The sequence below is a fragment of the Balaenoptera borealis genome (genome assembly GCF_965194805.1).
Source record: "Balaenoptera borealis genome assembly, chromosome: 14".
NCBI classification, from domain to species: domain Eukaryota; kingdom Metazoa; phylum Chordata; class Mammalia; order Artiodactyla; family Balaenopteridae; genus Balaenoptera; species Balaenoptera borealis.
The window spans coordinates 70,818,394-70,835,290 of record NC_138875.1 but is presented as its reverse complement, the minus strand read 5'-3'; the positions used below and the strand labels follow the sequence as shown (position 1 = coordinate 70,835,290).

The 16,897-nt window shown below is 54.1% G+C and overlaps 1 protein-coding gene across 3 annotated transcripts; it reads left to right on the top strand.

Annotated features, from left to right (window-relative positions):
• The first annotated feature begins 371 nt into the window (after positions 1 to 371).
• Positions 372 to 15,563, top strand: GAL3ST1 (galactose-3-O-sulfotransferase 1). Of its 3 annotated transcripts, none has more exons than XM_082354111.1 (3): positions 372 to 525; positions 13,206 to 13,345; positions 14,128 to 15,563. In XM_082354111.1, the coding sequence occupies exons 2-3, from the start codon at positions 13,215 to 13,217 to the stop codon at positions 15,266 to 15,268; spliced, it is 1,272 nt and encodes a 423-aa protein (XP_082210237.1). In that variant the 5' UTR covers positions 372 to 525; positions 13,206 to 13,214; the 3' UTR covers positions 15,269 to 15,563. The 3 variants fall into 3 exon arrangements, with proteins under 3 accessions (XP_082210237.1, XP_082210236.1, XP_082210235.1); XM_082354110.1 differs by lacking the exon at positions 372 to 525 and adding an exon at positions 9,167 to 9,256; XM_082354109.1 differs by lacking the exon at positions 372 to 525 and adding an exon at positions 9,699 to 10,363.
• The last annotated feature ends 1,334 nt before the right edge of the window (positions 15,564 to 16,897 follow it).

Sequence of the window (16,897 nt, the reverse complement as noted above, 5' to 3'; positions counted from 1 at the left end):
ATCTTCCACTGAATAAAGTTAAGCAGCTAGTGTAGCCTCCTCCTTTTTCCCAGAGCTGGGCTGCCCTCACCATCACCACGCCACCCCGTTTCCCAGGCACCCTCGAATCCTCTACAGAGCTGGGAGCTCGGCCGAGCCTCAGGGTCCGGCGGCAGGACAATGGCCCCGTTGGCACATCCGAGACAAACGCGCCTTGTTGGGCCAGCGGCGGGGGCGCGATGTTGCGCCCCGGCGCGCTGAATGCGGCTTCTGTGCGACCCGGGCGGGCGCGGAGGGGAGGGGAGGGGGCCCCGGCCCGGGGCGCCCATTGGCCGCGGCGCCGGAGGGGGGGGCGGGTTGGGGGCCGGGCCAGGCTGGCGGCAGCACCTGGCCGGAGAGGGTGCGGCGGCGGCGGGGGCGGGAGCATGGTCCAGGCCCGGCCGAGCTGGGGGACCCGGCGGGTACGCCCCGCCGCCTTAGTAAGCGCCCGGGCGGCGCGGCCCGGGGCCGAGCCTGCACGCCAAGGCCGAGAAGGACGGGGACAAGGTACGTCCTGGGGGCCCAGCACCCATCACCAGATTGCGCCCTGCCTCAGTCTACCCCCTGGGGTCCAGGCCCGCGCTGCCCACGCCCGGAACTGGGGCTGCGCGCGCCAGACTCTAGACCTGAGTGGTGAGGGAGTGCTGCACTACCGCTTCAGGGTCCACGCACCTGTCCTGGCTGACAGAGGGTGGGAAGGCTGGGGCCTGGGGTTGGGGGGCGGGGGCGCAGGTTGGTGCTCGCCCGGGCCTTGGTTTCTTCCCCAGGGTCCCATTTCCAGGGTTTACCCAGTCCCTGGACTTGGGGCGGGTGGGGCTGAAGCTGGGCTGGAACTGGGAGTTCATTAATCATTAATCTTGGACATGGTGCCAGAGCCCTGGGGGAGGAGGGGCGGGGATCTTCCCTCTTCCCACCAGCCCTCCCCAGAAGAGGGGCCGTCAGAGCAGGGGCTGGGCATCAGGGTAAAAGATGGATCCCCTCTGCCTGGGGAAGGCCCTGTCCTCTACCACTTAGGGTGCAAGGCCACCAAGGAAAGGCTTGTGGGAGTGGGATGAACTCTGGTATCCAGGAATGGCCCCGTAGGTAACCCAACAGTTCCCTTGTTCCCTGGACCAGTGCTCAGAAAGGGGGTCCAGCTTGGCCTGTGCCCGTTGGTGCCAAGCCAAGGTGCTTTAGTAACATTACAGAGCAAGGCTGTGGTTCCTTCCCAGCGGGGACCCCCTCCCACCTGCCTAGAGCAGGAGAGGTGATGGGCACACATCTGGCTGCAGTAACCCACACCAGTGGGAGGGAGGGAGAGAGGGCGGCAGGCCTGACACCTGATCACCTGGGTTGCCCCGGTGACAGGTGCCATGGAAATCCTCAGGAGGACAGTGCAGTTGGGAGAATCCAACCTCTGCCTTTACAAAGAGGGTGACCTAAGGCCCAGAGAGGGTAAGGCCATGGGCAGGCCTGAGCTGGAGCAGCCCATATGCTGCTGCATTGTCCCTTGCCCCTCAGAGGAGGCATTGTTACTAACCCTATTATCCAAGGGGGGAAACTGAGGTTCAGGGGGATTCGGTGACTTGCCCAAGGTCACATAGTTCAAATGTGGCTAAACTGACTCCAAATTCAGTAACTTGCCCGAGTCCCCATTTCAGGGCCCAGCCTTGCTCAAGATCTGTTTGCCCTTCTGGGGTCCTAGCCTCTTAGATCTTCCATGGCTGCCCCCAGCCCCCAGCTCAGGACCCCTCCCCCCTTGCCTCCCTAGCTCCCAGCTCTGCCTGACACTCGGGGGGTGGGCAGGCTGCTACCCTGGGAGCAGAGACAACGGAGCCCTGTTCCCAGCTGCCACCTCGGACTGCTTCCTCCCTGCTTCTCACTTGGGCAGAGCCCTGCCTGAAGGAATCCCTGTGGACAAAGAAGCACGCCTGCTCCTGTGCATCCCCTTGTCTGATGCGCATGGGTCTGATATTTGAGGGCATGGGTCCAGTCCAGCAAGGGAGGAGTGTGTCCTTCCCTCTAGGCTTTAAGGGACTAATTGTGTCACCCTGGTGAAAGAGGCAATGATTAACCTGGGAGAACGATACACAGATGTTGGAATTCCAGGCATGGCAACAGGCTTGTGAAGGGCTTCTTGCTTCCCTCAGACTGAGCAAGGAATATGGACCATCCCTGTTTAGGAGCCCTGTCTTACTCCAGACAGGGAGGGCAGGATGGAGCAGAGCGCCCATGGGGGTCAGCGGGCTGGGGTCAGGGAATAGCCAGGTGAGGAGTGATGGTTCAGAGGAAGTGGGGTTCCAGAGGAAACATGCTTTCCTACCTGCCAGCCCCAGGGCAGAGATGGGGTGTGGCTTGGGCACCCCCAGATCTGATCCCTGTGGTGCCCAGACTTGCCATGGGACCCTAGGCAAGTCCTTCCCTCTCTGTGCCTTGATTTTCTCAGATGTGAAATCTGGGAGTCAGGGACCTTGGGTCTGGAGCATGGGAAGTATGGGTGCTTGGATGGGGAGGGTGGCCCTCCAGGAGATGGTACTGGCGGGTCCTGCCTCTCCTGCCAGGTGGATCTAGAAGGGTCATGATAATAACCCGAGGTGTGTGCAAAGGGCTCCTTATGCCTCATCCCGTTTGATCCTCACAGCAAACCCATGAGAAGGTTGAAGTATCCCCATTTGTTAGGAAACCAAGGCTCAGAGAGGGGAGGTCACCTGCCCAAGGTCGCCCAGCTGGGGAGCTGGGATTTATAGGCAAACCTCTCCAGGATTAGCAAGGCGGGCGGGCAGATCCAGGGCATTGTGCATAGCAAGCGCTCAGCACCTTTTTAAAAACCTTTATATTTTACATATTTTTATGCAAACAAGTGCATAACATCCCTTTAAAAAACATTTCAGTCATGCTAGAAGTTATGGAGAATGATACTACCAACTCTCACATACTCACCTGAGGGGTTCTCGGTGATTTTGAAGCTAATAAAGAAGGGACTGACTACTTGCTTAACGTGTGTTTTGCCACTCTTCAGTTAGAGCTACTTTGGGGCGACTCAAATCTGCCATCAGGAGGGGTGGTGATTTTGCCTGGACAAAGCAGCGAGGCAAGACCTGTGGGCTTGCTCGTAGTTCTGAGCCTCGGTCTCCCCGCCGTCACATGAGCTAGCAGGTGACACTAAGCATGTCTGTGTGGTTGCCATTTGGAACCGTGGAAATGGGTGATTGACCCCGCAAAATCAAAAAGTTTTCTTAATCAGCTGCCAGGCCCGGTACCCAGCTGCAGCCATTCCCCCAGCCAAGGGGGCAGTAGGAGCAAGATGTCAGGGCTCCTTGACAAGTGCCCCTCGGGAGATCCTCCCCATCTCTACTCCGGCACCCCCTCCAGAGGGTCTCAGAGGGAGGAAGCTTCCAGATTCTTGCAAGTCAGTCCCCCAGCACTCCTGGATGGAGGGCCAACCTCTCCATCTGCACCTTCAACTGTGCAGCTCCACACTTTCCAGCTTCTTCTTTGTCCCAGACCCTTGCTGTCTCTTCCCCATTTTAGGACACTGAGGTTCAGAGACGGCAGCATGCCCGCCGTGGTCACACAACAAGGTGGGGCATGGTTCAGACTAGCCACGGTTCCCTCCTCCTCCAGCCAGACTGCAATTTTTCAAAATAGAAATGTTGCTATTTTTAATTTTAATTTTTTCCAAAGTAATACAGACTCTTTGTAAAACAAAATTATATGTGTGTAAGTATATATTTATGTGTGTGTATGTGTGTACACATATGTGCATATATATGTGTTTTTTTACTTCATTATATATTATGGGCATCATTTTAATGAGGACATATTAGACCATTTGGATGAATGTCACATATTTTTAACCATCCCCTCTTGTTGGACACTTAGGTTGTTTCTATTTTTCCCCTTCGCTAAATAATACTACAGTGAACATCTCTGTGCTCCGTCTCAGCTCTCTTGTTAGATTTTCTTCTTTGAACAAATTCCCACAGGTAGAAGTGCTGGGTCTGAGGACGGGCACTTTTAGAGCTATAACAGTTGCTGTCAAATATGCATTCTAAGCACTGTAGGGAGAGTCTTTCTGCTCTATTCTTAAAGTCTCCTCCATTGTCCCTGTAAGATTCCCTTCCAGCCACAGGAAACAGCCCTAGGACACCCTCACTCCACCACCTTCTCTGCCAGAGCCCTGTTCCTATGTGTGCGCACTGAACAGACAGCATGGATGCCCATCAGTCAGGGAATGGTTCACGGGAGCAGTGGTTCCACAGAATGTTCTGCAGCCGATGTCTTTGGAGGCCCTTTATCTCCTTGGGGGGCTCTTTCCCTCCCTGTTCCCGTAAGTGCAGGGGTCTTCTCCTTCCTCACCCTTTCCCTGGTGACTCCGTCTCCTCCTCTGGCCTCAATTCCCACCTCTGTGCCCATGGCCCCCAACCTCTCTCCCCCGAGATCTCTTGTGCTCTAAGCAGGGGCTCCTCCTGCTCTTTGCACATTCTACGGGCATCCCACACATCCCCCAGATTCAATGTGTCCTAAACTGAAACCGATGCTGTCCCTCTAACCCCAATACTAAACTTGCCCCTCTCAAAGCCTCCCCTAACTCAGGAACTAGCTCCACTCCCAGCCAGCCAGTCACCCCAGCAGGGATTCTTTCCTCCCCTTCTCCACACCCTGTCACCCACCAAATGCTGTCCATGCCATGACCTACAGATGGTTCCCGTCCGTTCCCGGACTTCTCCTTGGTCCAGGTCCCTTCACACCTGGACAGCTGTAACAGCCACCATCTAGGTGTGCCTGCTTCTCCCGCTCCTTCCCACCCCTACAGTTCATTCTGTATCCGGCAGCCTGATGGGAAGCCCATCTACTCACTCTACTTCTGAAGACCCTCCCAGGGCTCCCCACTGCTGACAGGATCCAAGCCAGATTCCTTAGCATGTTTCCTGAGGCCCTGAATGTCCTGCCTGCCCCTGCCCCCTTTCTGGCTGTACTGCTAATCTCCTTTGCCCACCCAACCTCTGACACGCACACGTACTGGACACTCCCAGCCAGGTTGAATATTTGTTAGTTTTTCAATTGCCCTGGGCCTTTGCACATGCTTTTCTCTTTGCCTGCTTATTCTAGGGTAACAGGTGCGTTAGTTAATGCTAGCTGTTGTAACAGATAAGCCCCAAGTTTTAAAAGGCTTAACACAATGGCAGTTTAGTTGTCATTTTCCTGAATCCAATCAGGTGTTTGGTGAGCAGGGATGCAGAGACCCAGGTTCCTCCCATCTCATGGCCCCGCCCACCTCCAGATCCTTAGAGACCCCCCGCATTCATCCAGCAAGTGGGAAAGGAGACCGCAGAGAAGATCTGACCACTTAACCTCATCAGCTCTCATTCTGCTCATATTCCACTGGCCAGAATTCAGCCACATGAGGACACTGAACTGCAAGGGAGAATGGGAAATGTAGTTTAGCCATGTACCCAGGGAGAAAGGGAACTAACTGCCTTTGGAAATTGGAAAACACACTGTAGCTTCTGCCGCTGGGGCCCCCTACCCCAGCAAGTCTCCCTGGCCACGCTCCTCCCGCCTCCAGGCTGGATCAGGTGTTTTCTCCGTGCTCCAGGAAGCCCTGCCAGTGTGTCCTCTGTCACAGCATCTGCAGCTGTCAGCTTGCTCCTCTCTCACGTCCAGCACTGAGAGCCCGAGCTCCGTGCACCGGGCATCTTGCACCCCAGTGCTGGGCACAGTGCAGGTGCTCAGTAAATACCCACAGAACAGATCAATTTAAAACTCATTGTGATCACAAAATGATGTCCACAGTCTATTGATATGTGAAAAAAACAAAATGTGCTCCCCAACAGAGACCCCTCCTATTGCCTCTATGGATAGACAGAAAAAATGTGAGGAGGCTTGTGCCGAAGCTTTAAGGGTGCTGCCCTCTGGGGATGGAGCTCTTTTCACTGTCCTCTTTATATTTTTCTGTAATTGTCTGAACTTTTTTTCATTGAGCATGTGCTGCTTTTATAATTACAACAATTTTTTTCCGGTGGGGGCAGAACCAGCCGGAGCCGACATCACTGACACTGGGGGAAGAGACCCCTCTGGCAGGGCTGGAGGTGCAGGCTCTGCAATCAACGCTCCCACTCTGGAAAGCTTGGCTTCATGTGGCTCTTCTTTTCTTTTTTTAAACTTATTTTATTGAAGTATAGTTGATTTACAATGTCGTGTGAGTTTCTGGTGTACAGCAAAGTGATTCAGTTATACATATATATATATATATAATATATATATTCCTTTCATATTCTTTTTCCATTATGGTTTATTACAGGATATTGAATATAGTTCCCTGTGCTATACAGTAGGACCTTGTTGTTTATCCATTCTGTATATAATAGTTTGCATCTTCTAATCCCAAACACTTCTTACTTTAGAAAATGCTTTTATTGAGGCGTTTTCTTCATACTTCCCCAAACTGCTTACTAAATATGTAAAAAATCAGAGTAGTGTTTTATATCATAGCTTTTGATAAAAGCAATGAAAAGAGCCAAAGTTCTTGAGATATTTTTTAAAACAGTAATTGAGTCACATTTTCCTCTTTACCATGTCAAGATGCTGTTGTTTTACTGAGTTGCCCTTGTCTCAGATTTAAACTATCTTGAACTATTATCATGTTGTAATTGAGATAAAAGAGGAATTTGCTCTGCATCAGCACTAACTGGTTTATCAATATCCTGTACCATTTACATTTTAAAACTGAATGTCTGTAAGATGGTTAGGCATATCTGTACAAAGCCTTACAACTGGTTGTGTATAGGAAGCTGTTCAGAGTGTTATGTGTGTATTATAGCCAGTTTTAGGCTATGGGTCACTTATCATAATTGAAAAACTAGTTACTAGTAACTTGTCCAGCCTCTAGACTAATTTTATGGGAGAGGAAATGTAAATTTCTGGAACAAAAATTGCATACAAAATTAATTGGTGTTGACAATAGGATTAGAGCATTAGTATGCATTTGCATCTTTAGAATTTCATCTTCGTTTTTCTGGAGGTAAATGAATATATAATAAAAAAGTAAAAGCCTATGTTATGCTACACTGAAATTTCCCTCTATCTTTGCCAGTTTATCTTATATTCCGCTTCTTACTTTGAGCGTCACTGGATCAGAATGTTCCTTAGGCATCTTCTAGCATTCCTCAAATAATTTTCCTAGCAAAACTCTTATTAGATGATCATTTGCCATTCTAAAATGAAGTTTTTGTACCATTAGTGCTTGTGGAAGTCTAACCCCAAAGGCCAGCTAATAAAGAACTGTATGAAAATCAGTTGAATCAAATTAATTGAATAAAATGTATACAATGCAATGTATACATTGGCTACTAGAGTAGGGTTGTTATCAAAGAGAAAAGGAAGTGATCAAATTCCAAATAGAAATATTAAGAGCAGAAGCAACAAACAGATTCTTCCTTATTGTTGGCCTTGATCCACTATGACAAAAACAATATTTAGAAATATGAAACTTTCAATGTTTAATTTTTTCAAAACTATATATTACTGTTACAGATATATATGTGTGTCAATAAAATATTTACGTGGCTCTTCTTTACTAGCTTCCCACTCCTCCCACGATCTCACCTCTTGCTCAAAAGCTTTCACTCCACTCCTACATGGACGAGGTTCTTACCCCTGTGTGACATTGGGCTTGTCACTTCCCCTCCTTGTGCCTCAGCTTCCTCATCTACAATAAAGTGGGGGATCTAAAGGACTCCCTGCAAAGATTATGAGGGTGCATGATGCATGGGAAGTCCTGAGCACAGGACTGGACTGTGGTCCAGGGTCCACGCTCATAAACCAGCATGTCTGCTATTTGATGCCAGCTCTGCCCCAACTTTCTCCCATGCATCCGTCTTCAAGCTAGCTCAGCCCAGAAAAGATAAAACATCTCTATCCCGTGCCCTGGACCTGGTTCAGCGCTCAGGGAGATCAGGACTCTAGGCCTCCCCTGTTTCGTGGGTGCTTGCCGGGCTGCTCCCCGGCGGGGTGGGGCTTTGGGGGAAGGAGCATTCAGAGCACACTGTCAGACGCCTGCTGCTCCTTGGGAGGGACTGGCAGCTGCTCGTCCTATGAAAGTGCTCGATGTGGGATAAATGACCGTCACAGTAGTGATTATTAATAACTGATGGTGATACCTGGGTCCCTAGAGCCCCACACATGGGCCATGCTGGGGGCTCTGGGCATCATTGCTGACGGAAGGATGCGGGGGGCTTTTCTGGGCACCCTCTGTCCATGGGCAAGGCTGAGCGAGAACAGACCTGAACCCAGCTAAGAACAGGATGTGAGAGATTCCAGTGCCTGGGCTGAGCCCGAGGGCCTCTGGCCCCCAGACCTGCTTCTTCCTACGGAGACCTTGGGAAGGATCAGCATCTCCGATCGGCCCAAATCCCTCAAGGCTGGTCCAGGGTGTCCTGTGCCACCATCCCTCACACAGGGTGGAGGCAGGACAGGCAGGATTCCGTACTGTACTTCTTTGATGAAGGATTTGGAGGTCAGAGAGGTGGAATCTCATCAGACTTATCCTCCCAGCCCTGGTCAGGTACTCTTCCTCCAGGGGGCCTTCCAGGTTGAGTTGCTTGCTCTCTGGGCTCTCACAGATTTTAGACAAACCTTGGTCTCAGGTTGTGTCTTGGCATCTTTAAGCCCTAGAGTTTGTTAAGTCCCTGTTTTGACTCTGGTTCTGTCTGCTCTTTGCTAACTGTGTGACCTTGGACAGGTGAGTTCACCTCTCTGAGCCTTGGTATCTTTACCTGGGGAGTGGCTAACAGTGGTACTTGACTCATAGGGTAGCTGTGAGACTTAAATGAGATGTGATTGGAGGAGAAGTTAGCTTCCCCAAACTCACCTGCCTCCCTGTCCCTCCCGTGGCCTTCAAGCCAGTCCCAGGCTCTCTGCAAGGCTCTGCGGCTGCTTGTCCTTGGCCCAAGGACGCCAGGGACCTTGCTGAGCCCTTGGATGAAGGAGCTGCCTGGCTGCTGAGGTCCAGAGAGGGTTGGGGACCACCCGGGGGCAGAGGGCCAGGGCAGCACCTGCAGGGTACAGGGACATGCCACCTGCTCTCCCCGGGGAGGGAACTCATGAATATTCACACCCACTAGAGCATGAGGGAGCCAGCCAGCACACTCCTGGGTGTCACTGGAGCGTTCCTGTTTCCCAGTGACTGCAGAGGCAGCCTGGGAGTCAGATGTGGCTCAGTCAGGGAGAGGAAAGGGGCATCCAGACACGGCCGGGGGTGAGTGTGTCTTCCTCTGCCCCGCGCACGGGCCCCTGGGGGGAGCAGGACTGGGACTGAGACCTGCCTGGTGGTGATGCTCTAGGCCAGAAGGTTCACCATCCCGGGCTCGGTTTCCCCGTGTGCATGCTGTGGGGGATGAGTCCTGTTTCTCCTTTGTTCCCTGGAGTGTGCTGGTCCAGCCAAACAGGAGGATTGCTGGGCCTGGCCTGGGGCCAGCCATTGGCACAGATGGAGGGTGATGTGGCTAGGGTAACCCAGAAGGAGAGGAATAGATAGGGTGGGCTAGGGAGGGGGTATGGTCTGCCCTGAGTGCCGGAGACTGTCACCACCATAGCCGAGGAAGGAGACTCAGGTTCTGGCCCTGTCTTTGCTACTGCTGCACTGTGTGACCTTGATGGTGGCTCTGCCGTTTCTGAGCCTCAGCCTCCCTGCTGCACTGTCTTCCAGGCTACAGGCCGTGAGGCTCGGGCCAGGCTGAGATTGTCCTTGGTACCCCATGGACTTAGACCTGGGACCGTCAGCTGCCTGCAAGCCTCAGCCTTCTGTGATGGAACATCCAGCTGTGCACACCCTCCTTCCCATGGGCTTGGGCTGGGCCTGGGACATGCCAGGCAGAGGCCGCCATGGACAAACGGGAAGATGCACATTGCAGGCCAACAGACCTGAACTCGAATCCCAGGCCTGCCCGCTGCCTTGCGACCCTGGGCAAGTCACGTCACCTCCCAGAGCCTCGGTTTCTCCATTTGCAAAATGGGTGTGACAGTGGGGTCTGCCTCCCAGGATAGCTGGGTGGAGTCAGTGAGATGCTCTGAGGAGACCCCATCCCAGGGCCTGGCTCGTAACAGGGCTCAAAAGTGAAACCAGAGGGTGGAAAGGGCCCAGGGCCCGGCACCTAGCAGGGCAGGGCCCGGCTGGTTTTGAGGAAGCCAAAGTGGGGGAATGAACAAACGAATGAGGGAAGCAGTGATGGGGGTCAAGGGGGCGGTCCTGGGCGGGGCCAGGCAGAGCCTGATTGGTGGTCCTGGGAGGCTGGTCTGCCCCCTGCTGCCTGACCTGCACACAGAGCCTTGCCAGCCGCCTCCCAGAGTTCTGGAAAGTGCCGTGGTGAGTGGGGCTCCTGGGGCAGGAGTGGGCCCCGGGGTTTTTTAGAGGGCAGCAATCCGAACCCCTCTCCGTTTTAAAGTCAGAGAAACCGAGGCCCAGGGCCCCACTCAGGGTTGGGGCTCACATCTGAGGCTCTGGCCTGGCCCAGGGCTCTGTCCCGCTATTTGCTGGGACCCCTGAGGAACAGGAGGCTGGTGGGGTCACTTGAGGCAGGGGGCAGGTTTGTGCTTGGTCGGGGTGGGGGGCAGCCACTCCTTGTTCAGGGGGAGCCCACCCTGAGGGCGACAAAGACAGGAACCCGGAGCAGGTCCCCACGCTCTTTGAGCGATAACTATGCGCTAGTCGTTTTGCCAGCCCCATCTCAGGAAAAGCCAGCACTACCAGCTTCCCCGCTTAACAGATGAGAAACGGAGGCTCCAAGGGGTTCCTGTGATTGAAACACAGGCCCGGGGCTTCCAGGTTGGCCCCTCCCCTCTCCTGAGGCTTCTTCGTGACCAGACCTTCGCTAGCTGACTTTCCCCACCTCGCAAGCTTTATCTATTATTTAAATATAGTAAATACATGTTATTGCCTTTTTCTGATTAAAAGTAATATGTGCTCCTTAAAAAAAATGCAACCCTTACAGAAATGCATAATATAGAAAGCGATTACCTTTTATACCCCTCCCCCAGCTACGCAGAGAATACCACTGTTAAAACTTAGAATATGCCCCTCCAGTGGTTTCTTTCTGGGCCTATGTATATTTACCTATTGCCTATATGGATTTGGGGGCATAGTGTTCCAGAACTTTCTTTTTCCACATTAGTAGATCATGGTGTGTTTTCGAGCCAGTCCACTCAGCTCCACCTTGCTTCTTTTTCTTTTCCTTTTTTTTTTTTGTTCAGCAGGTACAGATGCCTCCATCTAGGAAGGGGCCTTGGTTTGTGGAACAGGTGCCCTGCTGATGGACACTGAGGTTGTTTCTAACTTTTTTCTGACCAAACCGCCATGAACACCCTTGCATGGGTGACTTTGCCCAAGTGTTTTTGCAGAATAGTTGGCATTGGAAGAGCTTGTACCTTCCTCCTTTGATAGGCGTACCGGAAACGCTCTCACACTCTCGTCCACCCTTGACCCTGTCCACCTTGCCCACCTAAGAGTGAACAGAGATATGTCATTGTCACCAGGGAAGCCAAATTCCCTCTTATATAGTTCCTTCCTCTGCAAATTTCTTCTTCATGTCCTTTCCTGTGAGGACAACTTTGTAGATGAGAAGCGGAAAACTCAGGGACTGGTCAGGCAGACCTGGAGTACCCATTCTCCGGGAAAGGTTTGTGCGTGCCTCTGGTCACTTTTCCAGGGGGAATTACATGGGGTCCTCCTCCAGGCTGACTGGCTGACCTCTGGCCGCAGGGTCAGTGGTGACGTGCCATGCGTGTGATCACGGGGCAGCACGCGTGATCTCTCTTGGCCTCTGGGGCCCAGGGCCTAGCGTAGCATGCACCACAGCAGCAGTGGAAAGTTTTGGACCTTGGCTTTGCAGCTAAGGGGCAGTGGGAAGGCCCCCAAGTCCCAGCTCTCTCCTGGACCCCCCCATGGCTTAGCCTGAACTGCCCCCATTACAGCTCAGGCCTCAGCCCCCTGCCGACAGGGTCGCCACAGTTAGACCTAAAACCTACTACCCCCCAAACTGAAAACAAACAAAAAAACCAGGACACCTAGTTAAGTTTGATATTCAGAGACATATTGAATAATCTTTAGTATAACTATATCCCTGGCAATATTTGGGACACATGTATACTAAAAACAGTTTTATTTGTTGTGGGTTTTTTTTTTAATTTTATTTATTTATTTATCTTTGTCTGCGTTGGGTCTTTGTTGCTGCACGCGGGCTTTCTCTAGTTGCATGAGCAGGGGCTACTCTTCATTGCGGTGCGCGGGCTTCTCATTGCGGTGGCTTCTTTTGTTGCGGAGCATGGGCTCCAGGCACGCGGGCTTCAGTAGTTGTGGCACATGGGCTCTAGAGCGCAGGCTCAGTAGTTGTGGAACACGGGCTTAGTTGCTCCGCGGCATGTGGGATCTTCCCGGACCAGGGCTTGAACCCGTGTCCCCTGCATTGGCAGGCGGATTCTTAACCACTGCGCCACCAGGGAAGTCCCTATTTGTTGTTTATCTGAAATTCACACTTATCCGGTTAATCCTGCCTGCCGGCAGTTGGAGAAAAATGGCGTGTGGGCAGAGGCCGGGCCGGCTGTGTGATCTGAGCCCTCTCCTTCCTCGCTCTGAGCCTCAGTTTCTCCATCTGGCTCCCCTACAGACCCCATGGGCACGGGGGCCAGTAAGGAGAGATGAGGAGCCTTGGCCCCTCACTGGGCAGCTGGGAAGGGTGGCACGGGAGACAGGTGGGCTGGCTGGGCCTTCTGAAAGGTGAGGGATTCAGGCCCAGGCCCCTCCCTGTAGACAAACCTGGCCCCAGGCCTGGGGGGACAGAGCACTGGGAAAGGGTCTTCTTTTCCTTTTTACCTAGGACATGATTTCATTATGAAGCCCCAAAAGGTGTAAAAAATAAACTAATGAACACCCACGTACGCAGCACTCAGCTTAAAAGTTAAAACCGAACCAGGCAGCAGAACCTTCTCCCTGCCACACTCCCTAGCCTCTCTTTGCATTGGCTTTGCCCAGCGGGTCCATCTGCAGCCCAGTGTCTCTCTGTCCCTGTCTGGACCTGCTGGGGGGCCACAGAGCTGGCAAAGGCAGGTCCCAATGTTGAAGACTGCCTCTCAAGCCAGCCAGGCCTGAGATGGTGGTGGGGGCTCCCTGGGGCCAGCCCCCTAACGCTTTCCCTGCTCTGTACTCCCCACAGGTGTCTGAGATGCCGCTGCCGCAGAAGAAGCGCTGGGAGTCCATGGCCAAGGGGCTGGTGCTGGGAGCACTCTTCACCAGCTTCCTGCTACTGCTGTACTCCTACGCTGTCCCCCCACTGCACACTGGCCTGGCCTCCACGTGAGTGGCCCTGCTGGGCAGCCGAGGGCTGGGGGTGGGGGAGGGTTGGCTCCTGCCCCCGTGATCACGGTTACCTCCTGGGTGGCCACACTGTGCCCTGCATCATGCTGTGCCGGGCAGAAATCCCACTGAGAGCAGGACACCCTGTGGAACCCTAGGCCTCAGTGTCCTCATCTGTGAAGTGGGTATAGTAACAGAGCCTGACATGGAGCATAAGAATCAAATAACACCATCTGCATGGTGGGCTCCAATGGGGCCAGGAGGTGGGGAGGACCTGTCCAAGAGCACACAGCTGGCACAGGCCTGGATTCAAACTGGGGTCTGTCTGCCTCCAAGCCTGGCTCCTAACCATGAGTCCACCCCACCTCCCCACGGGGCTGTTCTGCCCAGGCTGCAGCACAGCCTGTGCCCTTAATTGGAGGTATTAAGTTGAACTAGAGGAAACTGCTAATAACTGACCATTTCGGCCTGCAAAGTTTCACGTGGTCCTACCTAATGCTAATTCATGATAAATGTACTTCACGGTGGCCATGAATGAGACGTGTTATTGTCCTCACAGCAACACCACGAACAGGCTTATTGTCCCCATTTCACAGATGAGGAAAGAAAGGCCAGAGAAGCCAAACAACTGACCCAGGCCTTGCAGCCTGAACGCAGGCCCATCTGGGTCCCTGGGCTCCCCTGCCACACACCCCACCCCCAGCAGCCCGCTCTCTAGACCTGGGGTAGCGGGGCCCGGGGTGCTAAGTCCTGAGGCTCTGCCACCACTCCATCCCTGGCAGGACCCCCGAGGGCGCAGCACCCTGCTCCCCGGCCCTGAGTGAGCCAGAGGCACCGACCCCGGCCAACGGCTCGGCAGGAGGCTGCCAGCCGAGGCGCGACATCGTGTTCATGAAGACGCACAAGACAGCCAGCAGCACGCTGCTCAACATCCTGTTCCGCTTCGGCCAGAAGCACGGGCTCAAGTTCGCCTTCCCCAACGGCCGCAACGACTTCGACTACCCGGCCTTTTTCGCACGCAGCCTGGTGCAGGACTACCGGCCCGGGGCCTGCTTCAACATCATCTGCAACCACATGCGCTTCCACTACGACGAGGTCCGGGGCCTGGTGCCTCCCAACGCCACCTTCATCACTGTGCTCCGCGACCCCGCCCGCCTCTTCGAGTCCTCCTTCCACTACTTCGGCTCCGTGGTGCCCTTCACGTGGAAACTCTCGGGCCGCGACAAGCTGGCCGAGTTCCTGCAGGACCCAGACCGCTACTACGACCCCCACGGCTACAACGCCCACTACCTCCGCAACCTGCTCTTCTTCGACCTGGGCTACGACAGCGACCTGGACCCCCGCAGCCCGCAGGTGCAGGAGCACATCCTGGAGGTGGAGCGCCGCTTCCACCTCGTGCTCCTGCAGGAGTATTTCGACGAGTCGCTGGTGCTGCTCAAGGACCTGCTGTGCTGGGAGCTGGAGGACGTGCTCTACTTCAAGCTCAATGCCCGCCGCGCCTCGGCAGTGCCGCGCCTCTCCGGCGAGCTGTACCGGCGCGCCACGGCCTGGAACGTGCTGGACGCCCGCCTCTACCGCCATTTCAACGCCAGCTTCTGGCGCAAGGTGGAGGCCTTTGGGCGCGAGCGCATGGCCCGCGAGGTGGCCGCCCTGCGGCGCGCCAACGAGCGCATGCGCCGCATCTGCATCGACGGCGGCCACGCGGTGGACGCCACCGCCATCCAGGACTCGGCCATGCAGCCCTGGCAGCCGCTGGGCACCAAATCCATCCTGGGCTATAACCTCAAGAAGAGCATTGGGCGGCGGCACGCGCAGCTCTGCCGGCGCATGCTCACGCCCGAGATCCAGTACCTGATGGACCTGGGCGTCAACCTGTGGGTCACCAAGCTCTGGAAGCTCATCCGGGACTTCCTGCAGTGGTGACGCCCGCCTGTGGAGGAGGGCTGGGCAGGGGCCCGCTGGCCTCCCCCCATGGCCCTCCTGGTGCCACCCCAGCCCCTGGGGTGAGGCGGGGCTGCTGCAGGGGTGCAACCAGTCAAGGACTGGGCCCACCGCACACAGGGCCTGAGATCAGTATTTGACTAATTATAGTTTTTTGGTTTTGGGTTTTTGGTTTTTTAAATTAAATCCCCTTCCCTCCAAAAAAGAATGTTCTATTTTCTGGCTCCCCTTAAAGGGGAGACTTCAGAAGTAAAAGAATTTGTTGTGTTTTTGTTAATCAGCCTCAGTGGTGCTGACTGGCGGGGCCCTGGTGTGTGTGGGGTGACTGGTGGGGATTGGGGGACCCCAAGGGAGCATGGTGGGCACCTGAGTGTGTCTGTGGGGCAGAGCCCAGTGGTATGGCAGGGTTTGGTGTGTATGTGTCACATGCTGAAGCCCTGTGTGGTTGAAGGGGTCCCATGAGCTACCAAGACCTGGAAGACTGTGTGTGTGTGTGTGTGTGTGTGTGTGTGTGTGTGTGTGTGTGACAGGGAGGTGGGGAGAACTTGGTGGAGCCATGAACAGCAGGCCCAGGGCCCAGGCTAACGGTTCCTTGTGCAATCTCATTAATCCTCACGATAATCCTTTGAGGTAGGCACAATTACCATCCCATATTACCCATGTGGGAATTAACATTCTGAGAGCAAGAGGGAAATGCTTGAGGTCACGTTGCAAGATGTATCAGACCCAGTACTAAGCCATCTCCCTGGGACCCCAAACCTTTCCATAGCCAATGTCTGTTCACCCCATCCCTGCCTGCCCCCTTTCCCCCACTGACCACTCCAGGCTGCCTCACCATCTGCTTGCGCTCTAACCCTACCTAAGTCCTGGGTTTTCCCCTTCCACCCTGGAGTTCAGTTTAATTAATCCAAAAAACATTTTATATTCATTAGATGTCTATAGTGCACCCCAGCCTTGAGCTGGCCCTGAGCAGACAGCAGTCAGCAAGTTGGCTTAGACCCTCCTGGAGCTCATGTCCAGAGAGCAACCAAGGCATGTCGGGTATGATCAACCACGGCAGGAATGTGTCAGCTCTAACCATCTGCTTCCCTCAGCCTCCCCGGGGGACAGAGGCCCTTCCTCAGGTCTCTAACCAGCAGCCAGCAGCCAGATATGAAAGGCAGAAACCACAGCCAGGAGATTCTTTACTGGAGACCTGTTTGTGCCAGGTTCCAAGCCAAGTGCTTACATATCTTATCCAAATACCTACAACATCCTAGCTTTATAGATCAAAGCTCAGAGAGGTTAAGTGACCTACCCAAGGTCACACAGCTAATTAGGGCCAGGGTCAGAATTCAAAGCCAGATCAGTCAGCCAGATCACTCAACCTCCCTGGGCTTGAGTCAATCTTCCTCCTGGGAGTGAGCTTCTGGTCCAAGGAGGGTAGGAAGGAGTTAGGGTGACCAACTGTTTCACTTTTCTAGAACTGTGCCGGTTTTAGCACTGAAAGTTCCCACATTGAAGGAAGTGCCTCAGTCCTGGGCAACCAAGACAGTTGGTCAGTATGGGGTTGTTGACCCCAGCAACCCCCTGGGACCACTGCCTACACCCTCATAATATTCCTTGTGGCAA